Source organism: Thermobia domestica, chromosome 16 (assembly GCF_964235325.1).
Source record: "Thermobia domestica chromosome 16, izTheDome1.hap1.1, whole genome shotgun sequence".
NCBI lineage: Eukaryota > Metazoa > Arthropoda > Insecta > Zygentoma > Lepismatidae > Thermobia > Thermobia domestica.
In genome coordinates this window covers 72,115,840-72,131,424 of record NC_137469.1, presented here as the reverse complement: position 1 = coordinate 72,131,424, position 15,585 = coordinate 72,115,840, and the positions used below count along the sequence as shown (strand labels likewise).

General features: G+C 37.2%; 1 protein-coding gene across 1 annotated transcript in view; it reads left to right on the top strand.

Annotated features, from left to right (window-relative positions):
* Positions 1 to 15,585, top strand: part of Cpsf73 (cleavage and polyadenylation specificity factor 73) — a 65,445-nt gene that overhangs the window by 33,247 nt on the left and 16,613 nt on the right. Inside the window, exons 9-12 of the mRNA XM_081742580.1 lie at positions 3,614 to 3,743; positions 6,736 to 6,911; positions 9,962 to 10,114; positions 13,083 to 13,191. Coding sequence (XP_081598706.1) covers positions 3,614 to 3,743; positions 6,736 to 6,911; positions 9,962 to 10,114; positions 13,083 to 13,191 — 568 coding nt within the window. The remainder of the gene's footprint in view (positions 1 to 3,613; positions 3,744 to 6,735; positions 6,912 to 9,961; positions 10,115 to 13,082; positions 13,192 to 15,585) is intronic.

Sequence of the window (15,585 nt, the reverse complement as noted above, 5' to 3'; positions counted from 1 at the left end):
AATTTTCAAAAATAAACCCTGCTTTTCCTTGATTTTAAGCACATATTATTTTTTTCTTACATTTTATATATGTGCACATACATTTCCCTAAATAAGTAACATTATAGGACCACTTCCTAAAGCAGGAAGAGAATTTAAGTACATACTAGTAATATTCCAAGTAATTTCTACTCTCTCTTTTTGCGGGGGGCTCCCAAATTTTGTGCCCCTTACTTCGGCGCCCGGAGCCGTCGCCCCGCTCGCTTTCGCCCCACGGCACGGCACTGTTACAAGAACAGATAATAAGTTTGTTTCAAGCCACCATTATGTAATGTTTTATGTAAACAAATCCAAATTCATAATTGTTTGTACCTAGGTATTTATATTATTAATTATTGAATCGATGGGTCTTTATAAAAGTCAGTATCAAATCGTACTTAGGCTCGTTTGTCGTTGTGATGCCTCTGAAAGCGCGACACTCTGGGTTATCACCCACCGCTTGCAATGCCACTAACACAACATGCATCATAACTAAATAATAATAATGAATTATTTTCAAATGATCATGCCGTCTTGTTTAATATTAGAAGAAAGCACAAGTTTTTATTATTTTTGAAATTATTATTCTTTCTGTTGTTCGTATGCCGATCGTTTAAGAAAGATAAGATACCGAGCACTAACAACATGTATTTGTTATCGATGCTGCCTCTCCATCTCGATTACTTTCTGGTTTTGTCTCTAGTACATTTAGTTTCCTAACGCTTTAAGCCTTTCGCAACTCTATAAAAATACATGTAAACAAGCGATACTAGCGATTTCAGGAAAAGGGAGCCAGCGCTTGGTGGCACTGTATCTGTTGGAGTAGGCAAAGTCTGCAAGAGCCGGCCAAAGCTTTATACGCATGCGCTGTATATGCTGCGGAACATGTATTGGATATTATGCTTATTCATGAACTAAAACTTGCAATACACACTGAAAATATCTGGCAGAGCAGGTAGATTAAAATTTGCCGGCCTTAGCTATTTCAGAACTATCTTCGTGAACTACAATGCAAAAGTTGATGAGCTCACGTTCGTCCAGGTCTTTGCGTGTATCATTAATTGCAAATTTAAACATCTCGAAGACACTGTTATAGGAAAGTTTTGATACAATGCTCTACAAATATTTTAAGATTTAATTCATAAATTACTCAAGTCAACCAGGATAGGCTTAGCCTACCCTGCTTACCCTGAGGAGCCGTCTGATAAGTAATAACAATAATAATAACTGAATTCTACCTTACACAAATGACTCGGCATTTACAAAGACAGACTTTCAGTTAGATTTCCAGTTTTATAACTTAACTTTGTGTATCTAGATATTAAAATTGTAAAATAAGTAAATTAATATTTTGATTTGTTTTTACAAGAAGTGTAAACAATTTGCAACAATAAACAGGAGGATAAAGGTGATTTTTGTTATTTAAAAAAGATCGAAATTATGTACGAGTTTAATACTTTACAGAAACTTCAGCAATATGAAACTAACAGATACGCCATATCATGGCATTTAATACGTTGAGTGGACGAACCGTTGTCCCTGTCTGTTAGTAATGATTTGCATAAAATATAAAAGGAACGTAACTAAAGCAGGGTGAATGTCCCTGGTAAATACAGAGAAGTATTTCTGTGATTACAAAAGTTTATAAGACTACGTGCAGTTGTTTAAAATCTACTTTGAAATGATCAAAAGATACACATATGTTAGAATCAAAGAAAACTAGAGAGGTTGAACATGTAATGGGGTTATATTTTTTCTGGATTGTCAAAATAAGTGAACGTCAACAAACATAAAATTCAGTCTGTGATATTTAAAACAAAACAAAAGAGGAGAAAAATCGTGAAAAAGAGGTAAAATAGATATTTGTGAGTATTTTGAAACAGTGTGACCGAAATGTTGGATTTTACGTTTGGTGGAAAACCACTCTCTGTAACGTAACCAGTGGATGAGTCGAGGTCACACGCACATCATAAACTCCGTAACACAAAATAGGCTGGAGTGTCCAGTCAATCAGAGGGCAGTGTGTTGAACAAGATCCTGAGAAAGTGGACCATGGAGAATCACAATTGGGAGCGATTTTCCTGTGCGAGTTCAAACCGGGACACTGTGGATATCTAGCCGGTAGGTCATTTGGGCCTGGAGTGATGAATGAATACATCATACATCATTGGTTTAAGAAATTTCGTCCTGGTGACGCAAGATTAAAAAGTTAGCTCCACGGCCACCGACCACTGCATGTTCCGATGAACTCCTCAGGAATACTGTGGAACCAGACCCTCGAAAAAGTATTCATGTGATTTCAGGCAAATTCAGTATACACCATACGGTGTCGTTTGGCGGCTCCGCAGTCAGTAAGATGGAAAAGGTGGATACACATGAATTTACTCTGGCCAACAAGAATCCATCTTTCCACCCGCAGAAGGTGTTGTAGCTGGTATAGTGGTCCATGGTGATGGTAGTGGTCCATTATGTCTTTCTCCGTTAAGGCAAAACCTTCATTATGTACCACAAAACTTCGGAAGTAACCAGCAGGTGGTGTCTTGTTGCATGACAATACAAGTCCACATGCCGTTCAAAGGACAGTGCAGACCTTGATGAGTTGTAGTATAAAATGCTTTCATACCCACCGTACTATCCTGACGTCTCTTCCACAGACTACCACATCTTCCGGCATCTCGATCACTTCTTGGCGGGGAAGAACTTCGCTGATGACTGGACGGTGCAATGTGTAGTTAAGAACTTATTCGCATCACAGACTCCATATTTCTTTCGTCATGGAATCCAATCGTTGACCGAGTGATTACAAAAGTATGTATCTGCCGCCAAAGACTACTGCGACTGAGAGCAGAAGAAAATAAGATACTTTCAGTATGGCCTTCTAAATGTTTCTAGAAATGAAATCTTTAAATTTTACGTCCCACAGTTATGCTGGCTAGTTTAAAGAAGACGGTGATGATGAGAAATGAATGAAATGGTGGAACGAAGAAAGTGAGAGGAAACGGGAGAACCCCGAAGAAACCTACGCGCACGGTGTTTGTTAACCACAAAGCTCACTTGGCGCGAGCAGGGATCGAACCAAGGACTCCATCCACCAAAGATGAACGCTCTGGCACTGAGCCGCCGCGGCCCCTTCCAAATTGAGTTGAGTTGATTTTGAGTTTAACAACTCTTTCAGCAGTGAGGCTATATGAGACGGGACCTACTGATTAACGTGGAATCCGAACCACATGAGCTCCCACCGGGAATCGAACCCGGGTCTCCCACACCAAAGGCGCGTACGCTAAGCACTTAGCCACAAAGGAGCTCGCACCCTTCTAAATGTATCATATATATTAATTTGTTGTCTTGTTGATAAAATGTTAAAGCAGGTAAACAATCTTTCACTCTCTTATGTTACTTATTTTTTGCAACATATCTGATATAAAACACCTAGAAATCCCGATATCTATTCATTGGAAAGTTGGAGTAGTGTTCGTATGAATAACAATTGGTATTTTTCAAAACGTTTAATCGTGTATTGGCAGGGTATTTTATTTTGCAAACTTGGTAACTTGGTTTATTGGATGTGTTCATATTCTTCCGTACTTTTTTGTAGGGGATCGATCATTTCGAGGATGTGGGTCCATGCGTAGTAATGGCTTCTCCTGGTATGATGCAAAGTGGCTTATCTAGAGAATTATTTGAATCATGGTGTACAGACGCGAAAAATGGCGTGATTATAGCAGGTAGGTGAAGTTATATTATGTGCAGATGGGTGCATATGTTCTCTCTTTCCTATCAAGATCTTTAATTTTCAGGTCTGTAATTAATGTAAACAATTCTAGTGCTCTCTGTATAAGACTTTTTTATGATTACAACATGTATAAGTATTCTCTGAGAGTTACTATTACGATTTTTGTGAATTGTTCTATTCGTTACTTGCTTCTTAATGTTACTGTTCAAGCAACAACTAGAAAACGAAAGTGTTTACCATCCAGACTATTTTGATGCTCGCCTGTTTGTCAATGACATCTACTCTCTACTATAAACCGAAGACATCCGAAGAAATTTTTATAAAGATCGTCTCTCTCCTTCAGAAATTTTTAAAGTTACCTGCTGCTGTTCACATTCTTACGTAAGCACTACTAAAAGAATTTTTAAAGTTACCTGCTGCTGTTCACATTCCTACATAAGCATTACTAAAAGAATACCACAACTAGAATAAAGGAAAATGTTAGGAATTCTAAGGAAGAAGACACTTAGTCCACATCAGACCTACAGAGACATTTACATGAATCCAAACAGAAAGCATCAAAAGTTTGTTTCTGTACTCTTCAATCACTGGGAGAATTGTGTTTGAATCGTTTTTCATAAGAACTGAAGTCCACACCCAAAATCTGGATAAAAGGTATTTGGACCTTAGATGGAATGACATAATGCTGAATTTCAAAAATACACAGACTTAATGGATAAAACTTTAATTTATTTTACTTTCATACTTACAGTTCTTTAATCAATTTTTAGCAATGTGTCAGTTCTCACTAGTAAAGGAAAAATCGCCAAAACACTGTAGTTTTATAAAAGCTAACTCTTCGCATTGCGGGACCCGCTGTTCTTTTGTTTGACAGTTCACTGATATAACCTGAAAGAAAAAAATCAATGTCAACTCTAAATTCTAGTTTAAATTCATTATTTGTACTTCAACAGGAAGACAGGTGAATAATCATAATCAAGAATACTACACTTTTTTTACAACAGGAAGAATGTATGTCTGTCTTTTAATATTAACTATGTACTTTGTAAAGTATTTTTTCCAAATTCGAAGTTCAACGCAGTTTTGTATAGTGTGAATTTTATTTAATTTTCTCTCCAAGAAGATTCTACGGAAAAGAAGGATCCTACTCATATGATTTTGGTTTAACAGCGAGTAGATGTCATTGAAAAAGAGGCTAACAAGCTTCGAAACAGTCTGAAAAGATTTTTAATTTTTGGATACTGGGTAAGAACTTTCATTTTCTAGTCATTCAGTGTGTATTCTATAACTACTATAAGCAGCGTCAGTATTATATGTTCAGATAATATTGACATTACTGATAATTGCTTCATGTTGTACAAAATAAGAAAAGGCATTGAATCGTAGAAAAGAAAAAAAAAGAAAAAGAACTTCCAATTTTAATAAACTAGATTTTTTTTTAGTAAGAATAGGGATACAAATACGCACCGAAAGTTTACTAGCCCAAGAAAAGAGCTATTAGCCCACATCCCACAATATAAATTATTTACTTACCTTTGAAATAAATAATAGTAATATTAGGAACTTGCCCGCACCGATAAACCATACGCCCTGGGCGAGTAGGCGAGTGGTTATTTGCATCCCTGAGTTAGAATATACATTATTATAACGATAAATAGGGCTCAGTAATTACTGTCATAATGTATATTCTAACTATGCCTTGGAGTTAGAATGTACATTATTATAGTGATAACTAGGGCTTGGAGTTAGAATTTACATTAATGTAATGAAAGCAAGGGTTTGATTTTTATGACCTAAAAACTTTGAAAATATGCATGATGCATTTCTGCACTTAAAATGGCAAAATATGATCTACAAACCACTCAACTTCACACTACTGGAACACTTAAATTGAGACGTCTTGAAAACATACTCAGTAATGTCAAGTTCTTTCAGAAAGAAATCTTCCAGCAAATGTCAGATATTCCTCGTACTCGAAAAGTGTCCCTACAGTCAATAAAAATAAATAAATAAAAAAGAAACTTTCCGTTTAACGTCCAACGATTAGTTAAGGGAGACGGATGATTAAGGCAAGTAAATAATAATGAAAGAATTGCTAGAATGAGAATTTGGGATGAAACGGGAGTACCTCGAGAAAAATCATGGCCACGATGCACGATGTTGCCAACCACAAACTAACTTGGCCGGGGATCGAACCATGGACCCTACACTTCAAATGTAAAGGCTTTACCACAGAGCCATCATGCCCTCGCTCAATGTGAAAAAGAAGAAAAAGTCTTGTCATAAGTGCAAACGATGATTTCAGTGGATAACCCGGGGAAAAATTCTACTGTAGTCATATCTCCGATCGTGCTCAACGTGGATTACCATTATCTTCGCAGTACTACTTTCATTCTCCGTATATTTGAAGTCTTTTGTGGATGTGACTGGAATGTTTTCCACCAGTATGCAACGAAAAACTGGACTTCAAGTATCACTGCAGGGAATTATAAAGAGAGAGACAGAGGTAGCTGTCTGTTTTCAAAGTGGTTCATGCTACTCCAAGTCAAGAACCGTTGTGTCTCTTACTTTAATGTATTGCTCCAAATCACCGTACACAAAATCAAATATTTCTGAAAAGTGAAACTGGGATAAAATATGATCAAAAATATGGTTGTATATTAGTTAAGGCCTAAATATGACTTACATTTAAAATATGGTGCAAATATGCTTATATAACTAATCAAACCGTATTTTCGTATTCATAAGAGTCAAAAAGATATTTCATTAAACATGTGAAAAGATTTCAGAATAAAAACATGATATGTCATAGAAACGCGAGCTTTAGCGATAACTTTGCAGCAATTTGAAATAATGGATTAGTTTACAACGTTGTACATTTTACTATTCTATATCTTCCTGTTTCTAATGACACAGTGCCATTAATATTTCTTAGGTAACTCCGTACTATTGGAAAGTTAACAACCCTTACTTTCTGTTTCCAGGTTACTGTGTAGAAGGGACGTTAGCTAAGCTTATTCTGACGGAACCAGAAGAAATCACAACAATGTCCGGGCAGAAATTAATGCTCAAAATGTCAGTGGATTATATTTCCTTCTCAGCTCACACGGATTACCAACAGACAAGTGAATTCGTCAGGACACTTAAACCTCCACATGTGGTACGTGACAACTCTTTAAATATATGATATAATAAATGTACAGTCAGGTTGAGATACGAAAAGTAAAGATATGAAAACCGAAATTTTTTTTGCAAAACTTGTTTGTTATAATTATTATCGTATTTGTAAATCACGTTTTAAGGTGTATATATATATATATATATATATATGCAGGGTGGTTATAATTATGGTGTTTTACTGATTGTAATATTTGTAATTATGGACAAAAAGTTTCGATATGGCAACACTGCAACCTGAGAGTGGGGATAACGGTCACAGGACTTAGGACCGTTAGTGTATGCCAGACAGGATGGCGGAACGCTTGTGTCTGGAACAATTGTGCGTTTGTATTCTGCAACAAACAATTACGCGGAGGCTCGATCTCCCGATATGACACCACCTGACTTTTTCTTATGGGATGTTTTAAAGGACAAAGTCTATCAACATCACATACGCAATTTGGCTGAACTACAGAAGCTATCACAGAAGAGTCCTACAGGATACCGGTAAGGGTCTATCAAGCTGTTTGTGACAATCGTGCTCTTCATCTCCAGGAATGTATCGATTTGGGTGGTGCATTGGTAGACCATGCCATGGAGAGCAGAGGTTAAAATTCTTCTAAGGAAAGGTATGAGAGTAATTTGTTTATGTACAATTTTATGTTCAACTTGTGGTGCTAGTTTCTTTATCGCAGTCTTTGTAACATCTTATATAAGTATGGGCCACCCTGTATTATAGACCAATTTGAGTGCAGAAATGCTTCCTTTCGGAGTTAAAAGCTGCCAAAAACATGAAAAAGTGAACTTTAAAAGTTCATAGCTCCAAAACTATGGTTCCTACCGTAGTTGGGTCAAGACTTCGCTTAGGAACTAGTATGCGCCCTATTCAAATATCTAAGTTTCAGAATCCTTTGGTACTTCTGCAACAATTTTTATAGAGGTAGTTGGTGAGTACTTAAAATTATATGCCCGTAGCCAAACTCCCTGTATAAAAATTGTTGCGTGAGTACTTAAGATTCTGAATCATATATTTTTGGATAGCGCACGTATTAGTTCCTAAGTGAAGTATTGGTCTGACTACGGTAGGTTCCATAGTTTTGGAGCTATGGACTTTTCAAGTTTTTTCATATTTTCGACAACCTATAACTCCGAAAGGAAGCATTTGTGGACCCAGGTTGATCTTGATGTCAGGAATCACCTCCCAAGCTCTGTCTTTCATGACTTAGGTGTTGCATAAAGACATAAAACACAAAAACTTAAACTCTTGTTTCAGTCCATTTCGTTCGATTTAAATGGTGCAGTTAATAAATGACCTTGCATTTGAAATTAATGTTTCCTTACGCTTGATTTTTAGGAACATCTAAAATTATTTGAGAAGTATAAGTGTTTTGTAAGATTAAAATGTTTTTACCAAAGTTTGGAATTTTAGGTGAAAAATTTTGATTCAAAAGGTGCAAAACTTCGGAAAAATAGAGGGAAGCAGTGGCTCAGAGGTAGAGCGCTTACCTCTGGTGCGTGAGGTCCCTGGTTTGATCCCCGGTCAAGTATGTAGTGGACAACATCGGAGTACTCTCGTTTCCTCCCACATTCTCATTCCACCAATTCTTCCATCATCATTCACTTGCCTTGTTCATCATTTCTCTTAGCCTAAAGGGTATAGTCTGGGACGTTAAACTAAAAGATTGTTTTAAGTGGTACAAATTTCAAATGTAAATATTCATACAAACACTACCAAAACTAGTTATATCATATATAAGGACCCGAAATTCGGTGGTGTATTAAAAAGTCTGCATAAAAGAAGCCTCAGAACACAACATTACTAAAGTCATAAGTGCAGAAAACAGTTAAAACGTAACATTTAACATTTCAATGAAATTCACAAGTCCGAAAAAGTATTAAAGTAGATAATATTTAATATTTATTTTTTAAAAGTGAAGTTACGTCTCCAGTTACGAAGTAGGGCTCATGGCTGTATGATTAGCGTACGTACCATCAGTGCATAAGATCCGAGTTCGATTACCGATGGGAACTCATGTGATCTGGATTCCACGTTAAGCTGTAGATTCATGTCTCATATAGTCTCGGTGTTAAACGGGACATTTAAGCTCTAATTAATCAGCTAATTAACCCATCCTGTCTCTGAATGAATATTTGTATGTACAGAAGCACCCAACAATACCGATTGGTGATAGCCGTAATTTATGACTTTGATGTTGACATGTTCCCTTTACTTCCTATTCAATAGCTTCCACCTAACAGCATTCCACTGAAGCGAAATTAATGTGTTACCGCACACTTCAATGTTCATTGTTTAATTGTTACAGGAATCAAGTGCGGACAAAGAGCCAACATTTTTTTATAAACTGCAAAGAGGTGATGACATGAACAAAAGGAACAAAAACGAGGGCACGGGAGTTCAGTAGTAGAGTGTTCACTTTTGGTGCGTAAAGTCCTTAATTTGATCCCAGCTCGCGCCAAATAGGCTTATGTCGTGGACAAACGTCGTGTTCGTGGATTTTCTCGGAGTTCTCCCGTTTCCCACCACTTTATTGTTTCCACCATTGCATTAATTTCTCACCATCACCGTCTCTTTTAGCTAGCCACCATAATCGTGAGACGTAAAACTGAAAGATTTTGTTTCATTTCAAAACATGAAAAAAGGTATAACCAAAACACAGTTACGAGTATTTATTTATTTTTGCAAAAGCAGCTAATTTGGGCATTTTGATAGGAAAACAGTGTGCAACACCTAAGTTCTTAGCTCTGCTTGTTACTTAATGTTATGCAATTACATAAAAGATTTACTGCTTGATCGCTGTCATTACCATAATTACAGGTATTATACCATCTTTGAGGTCACTGGTTGCAAATCAAAAAGCGTTTATGTACTATGGTCTTCAGCTAACCACTTCTTTTTGACGTAGCAGGATCCGATTTTTATGCAGTCCACTAATTTCAGTCTTATCTCCCCCTACCCTTTTCTTTTCTTTTTTGTCACAATTATCTCTACTGATTGTATATCGCTGAGAGAAAGTTTTATGATCTTTATAGGTTCTGGTTCATGGAGAGCAGAATGAAATGAATCGACTGAAGGCAGCATTAGTAAGGGAATACGAAGATGATCCAGAATCTAATATAATGGTACATAATCCTCGGAATACAGTGGCCGTTGAGTTATACTTTAGAGGAGAGAAAATGGCAAAGGTAAACTGTCTCACATATTAATATCCAGTGACTGAGAGAGCCATTCGTAAGATCAAAAAGAAAATAATATTTAGTTAATCCACAGTCACTTATCCTAGTAACTTACTTTCAGAAAATCTGTAATCTATCCGTAAGGTTTGGATCATACATAAACTCTATGCTTCAGAACATACTAATCTCCAAATTTTAGTAGAGTTTAACCTTCAGGAGCCCGATACAATTTTTCAAAGAAAATATTAAGATTTTTCAAAGATTATGCTCTTGCCTCACTAATTGTCACAAACTAGTGTTATTATTGTCTTTGCTGGTATTTTAACTTCTGTCAAATAGTACACAAAGAGTGAACAGTTAAGGCTAAATTTTACAAGTTAACACCTTCAAAATTATGGAAATTTTCAAAATTGAAATAGAGTTTTCCCCTTGAATCTTCTCTACCTGACACGATTGTAGTATTTTCTTAAAGGACAAATCAAGTGTGACATCAATAACAATACATTAAATTAATTGAAGAGTTTGATGTAATAAGGGCGTAAGTCTGGAACATACAGTTGGAGAAAAACGATGTTGAATATTTAAGTAGGTTTTTTTTTTTTTTTTTTTTTTTTTTTTTAACATAAAACAATGTAATATGCATATTTTATTCCGATATTGAATTGAAATGTTACCAGGAGATTAAACAAGCATGGCAAAAGCCACAAATGCGTTTGTTGCAAAAAGGGCGTAAACTCGCTTACCCCCTTATTACATCAAACTCCTCAATTATACTAGGAATTGCAAACTGTCAAGTATTAAGGTCATGAATTTGTTGAAGCTCGTCGTTAATTACTAATTGTCGAAGGCAACAGAATTGGTTACTAAAATCATATTAGGAATAAAATAATCCGTTTAGGATTGCTAGGACACATAATATATGAATGTTAGTTAAACTTAAGGAAAATATGCAAGATTATGTCTGTATTAAAATATGTTTCTTATAAATTATATTATTATATGAATGAACTTAAAATTGCTACCTTTAATTTGCATTGAGTTTATTTTATATGTTTTACCGAATTTTCAACTACTATTTCTTACATGACATGTTCTTACGTTCGACATGAAGTGCGAACGTGAAATAAAAGCAAGGATAGGAATGGCGAAAGAAGCCTTTAGGAGGAAGAAAAGTCTGTTTTGTGGGACCTTAAATAAAGAGTTGAAAAAAAGACTCATAAAATGTTTCGTGTGGAGTGTTGTACTGTATGGGGCAGAAACGTGGACATTACGTAAAGGTGATGAAAATCGACTGGAAGCCTTCGAAATGTGGGTGTGGAGAAGAATGGAAAGAATTAGTTGGGTCGAGCGGGAAACGAATGAGAGAGTGTTAGAAATGGTGGGTGAGAAAAGAACACTTTTAGATATTATTAGGAAGAGGAAGAGAAACTGGTTGGGACATTGCCTAAGAAGAGATTGTATCATGAGGGACGTCCTAGAGGGTATGGTGGCGGGAAAGAGAGGGAGGGGGCGAAGGAGACTACAATTAATGGATGATATAAAAGCAGAAAGATCATACGCGAAGACAAAGAAGTTAGCGGAGGACCGTGGAGCATGGAAGTTGCTCAGCTACGGCAAGTGACCTGCCAATAAAGGCAGAATACCTATGATGATAATGATGATTTCTTACCTGTGGTTTTCCTCAGGGTGTAAACTTCTTGAAGGGAGTATAGATGCTTCAGATATTCAGTTTCTCTTGTTTCTTGTGAGACTAATAAATATTTATTTTACATTTATTAGTGTCATAAGAAAAAAAGAGGAACTATGAATATCTGAAGGATGCACACTCCCTTGGAAGAAGTTTACATTCTGATGAAGAACACAGGAAAGAAATAGTGGTTGAAAATTCGATAAAAAATAAATTTAATAAAAATAATAATAATAATAACGAACGCTAACGCTCTCGCCTTCGGTGCGAGCGGTTCCAGGTTCTATTCACGGTGGGGGCACTCGGTCGAAAAAATGTAAAAACTTTTCCAGCCCAGCCATCCTGAATGAGGTTTTCCTCATTCACACCAGGCAAATGCCGGGTCGGTACCTAACTTACAGGTCCCAGACCGCTTCCTTCCTTCCCTTTCCCCGGGTAGTATACTAGTTGATAGATGTCATCCCTCATACGTGACGGGCTAAATGGCCTTAGATTCCGAAATGAAATGAAATAAAATAAAATCAACGCAAATTAAGGGAACAATTTTAATTTTATTTATTAAGTATAATTTGCGTAAAATGAAATTGCTACATTTTATATAATTATATTTTCAATTTTTTTAAAATATTTGTGACCGATACCAAGATCTGCGGATAAGATCGAGATTTTTTTTAGTTGTTATTTGTCAGTTTTATGCAATTTTACTTTAAACTTTGTTACTTGAGTAATTTTACATTATCATAGTGGTAAACATATAATGCATTATCACTTTCCTTAGACACTGTATCATTCGTAGATAGATATGCCCTGCTGTGAAATTTTCGCCATGCAGTGAGTGGGATTTTATAGACAACGGAGAAATCAAATGTAATCTAAATAACTAAGTAGGGTCCATGAGGGTACGGAACTTCTCTTATTTTCACTATAATATTTACATAATGTTCATTCACTTAGCTCTTATATATGTCTTCGTGAATTGCAGCCCTATTTTCATCTGGTGCTATTTTTTTTTCTTTCTTTCTTTTAGGAGCGAAGGTGACGATGTCATCTGTAAGAGCTAATGGAAGAACTTTGTACAGACCTAATTTAAACATTCTCCAACTTTCGTGTTCCTTTGTCGTGTGTTTAATCCTGATTTGACTTTTTAATTTTCTTGAAAATGCTATCCGTTGCATGACGAATATTTGATAGCAAGATATTTTTTATCTGTAAGTGACAGAGTACGCAAGGTGAACGACAATGCAATAATTGTTATCTGTAGTTGCCATGGTATTTTTGCTTACTTCACAGGTAATGGGATCGTTGGCTGTGGACAAACCTAAACCTGGTCATCGATTATCGGGTATTCTAGTGAAAAGGAACTTCAATTATCATATGCTTGCAGCAAGTGACTTGTCAAGTAAGTTTAAAACTGGTTTCTAAAGTTTCCTTACATTCAAAAAATATCCTAAGTTTATTTATTATAACTAAATTTCAAGTTCGGGGCATGTATTTCCTAGATAACAAAATGTTAATCAGGTCTTCAGTTAGTAAGATATGTTTCAGTAAAAGTAATATCATAAATCAAATAAATTATTAAGTATTCTGTGTGTTGGGGGTTTCTTTTTATGGGGGTGGGGCAAGGAAAAAGTGTATCGCGGCAGACCGCAAACTCTTGACGAACCTGAGAGAAGATCCTTGAGGTCATAAATGGGTTCCTGCTGATGTCTTGAGGTAGGAAACGTACGTGTTCGTTTGAGACAGTGTCCAGAAAATACTGGAGCACACATTCAGTTGGAACTTTTGGAAAGATAATGGTATATAATACACGTGTACAAAAAATTGAGTTTATACCTGTAATGTCTTATGAGAAACATATATTAAAAATCGGGAGTTATTTTCCATGCACTAGACATATGTTGTGTCTATGTTCGTAACTTCCATAGAGATTACTTTTTTTTTTTTTTTTGTTTTGTTGTTGTTGTTTTGTTTTGTTTTGTTTTGTTTTGTTTTGTTTTAAGGTATTCTTTCCTTGTGACCTCATGTAAACTTCATAAAATTTTAACGATAGTCTCGTGAGCTTCAAGGTGTCCATAAAGTGTGGTAACCTGGACTTCAGAACGTTAGAACTTTTCAACCATAAGTGCGAATGAAATGAAACTCCCACCCAGGGAAGGCTTGTTCTTGTAAAGAGTTTTGAGATCTAAACCGTGGAGGTGGAGGGGGGTCTACTTTTTTGACAAACGGGAATGCTAATCGGTGGTAATGTACTGTTCTGAAACAACAACCACACATTTGTGGCGTGTTGCGTGTACCGTGTTGTAAAAGACAAATATAGTTGAATATCGCAATAGCGATGGTACCATGTTATGTCAACACATGTAGATGGCTACTAACTACCCTACAATTAACTGTTACAAATAAACAAGAAACTTGCAAACGATTCAGGAAACGTAAGTCTAGAAAGGTCCATCGAAACTACTGCCATCAACAAAAGAGAAAAGTTGAGTTTAGAAAAGGTACAATAACTCGGAAATTTCATTAGTGCAGTATTGTTTAAAACCTTTAATGCAAAGCGGTAGAGCATGAGGAGCAGTACCGTGGTTATGTGAAATCGATAAGTCACTTTTGACGTCATCATCGCTATCAGCGATCTCGAAAACCCATGAGTATATAAACCCATGCAAATTGCGCTTTGACCAGGTTGTTAGGATTCCTACCCACTGTACAACGTTGTCATCTTTTACAAAATTTACTTCTCAACTTTATACCGAATATCTCGGTCAGTACGTGACTGGAGGAGACTGGATGTACTGGAGTCAGCCAACAACTGGATCTTAATCCTGCTGGACTACCAGGGGCGTCGAATTCTCTCGTCTTGATGCGTCTCCAATGATGTTCACCTACAGGGTGTGATTGAAAAGTACCGGAACTTTTCTCGCCGCGCGGCTCCCTGGCGTTCGAAAAATGTGAGGGGTGGGGGAAAATGTGCGCGGGACCTTCCTCTTTCAAGCGGAACTTGGCCCAGTGCGCTGCGAGCAGCGGTTGAGAAAGCATCGCTGTCCGCGCGAACGTCGTTTTGGTCGTCGGTCACGTTTTTTGAGCGCCGAAAATGGAGTCAAAGATTGACCAACGCTACGCCATCAAGTTTTGTGTCAAACTAAAAAAAAAGACGTTCACCGAGGGGTAGTACTCGTAGCTCCATGTTTCATCACCACTGATCACACTGTCTAATAACTCTTCGTCGGCTTCCACACAATCCAGCACTTCACGACTCATTTTCACTCGCAGTTCTTTTTGCTCCTCGGTCAACACCTTGGGGACCAGTTTGGGGCACACTTTCCGCATGTTCAATTCTTCAGTCACAATTTTTTGCACTGCATAGTATGTCAAATTAAGTTCTTCGCTGATCTCCCGGAGGGTTGTCCGACGGTCCAGGTTCAGGTATTCGCGAACTCGGTCGACGTTTTCATCGGTTTTCGACGTCGACGGCCTCCCAGAGCGTGGTTCGTCATCGGCGTCCTCTCGGCCTTCCCTGAAGGCCTTGTGCCACTCAAAGATCCGAGTACGGGACATCACATCTTCCCCAAAGGCTTCCTTGAGCAGGTCCTGGGTCTCGGTGAACGTCTTTTTTAGTTTGACACAAAACTTGATGGCGTAGCGTTGGCCAATCTTTGACTACATTTTCGGCGCTCAAAAAACGTGACCGACGACCAAAACGACGTTCGCGCGGACAGCGATGCTTTCTCAACCGCTGCTCGCAGCGCACTGGGCCAAGTTCCGCTTGAAAGAGGAAAGTCCCGCGCACATTTCC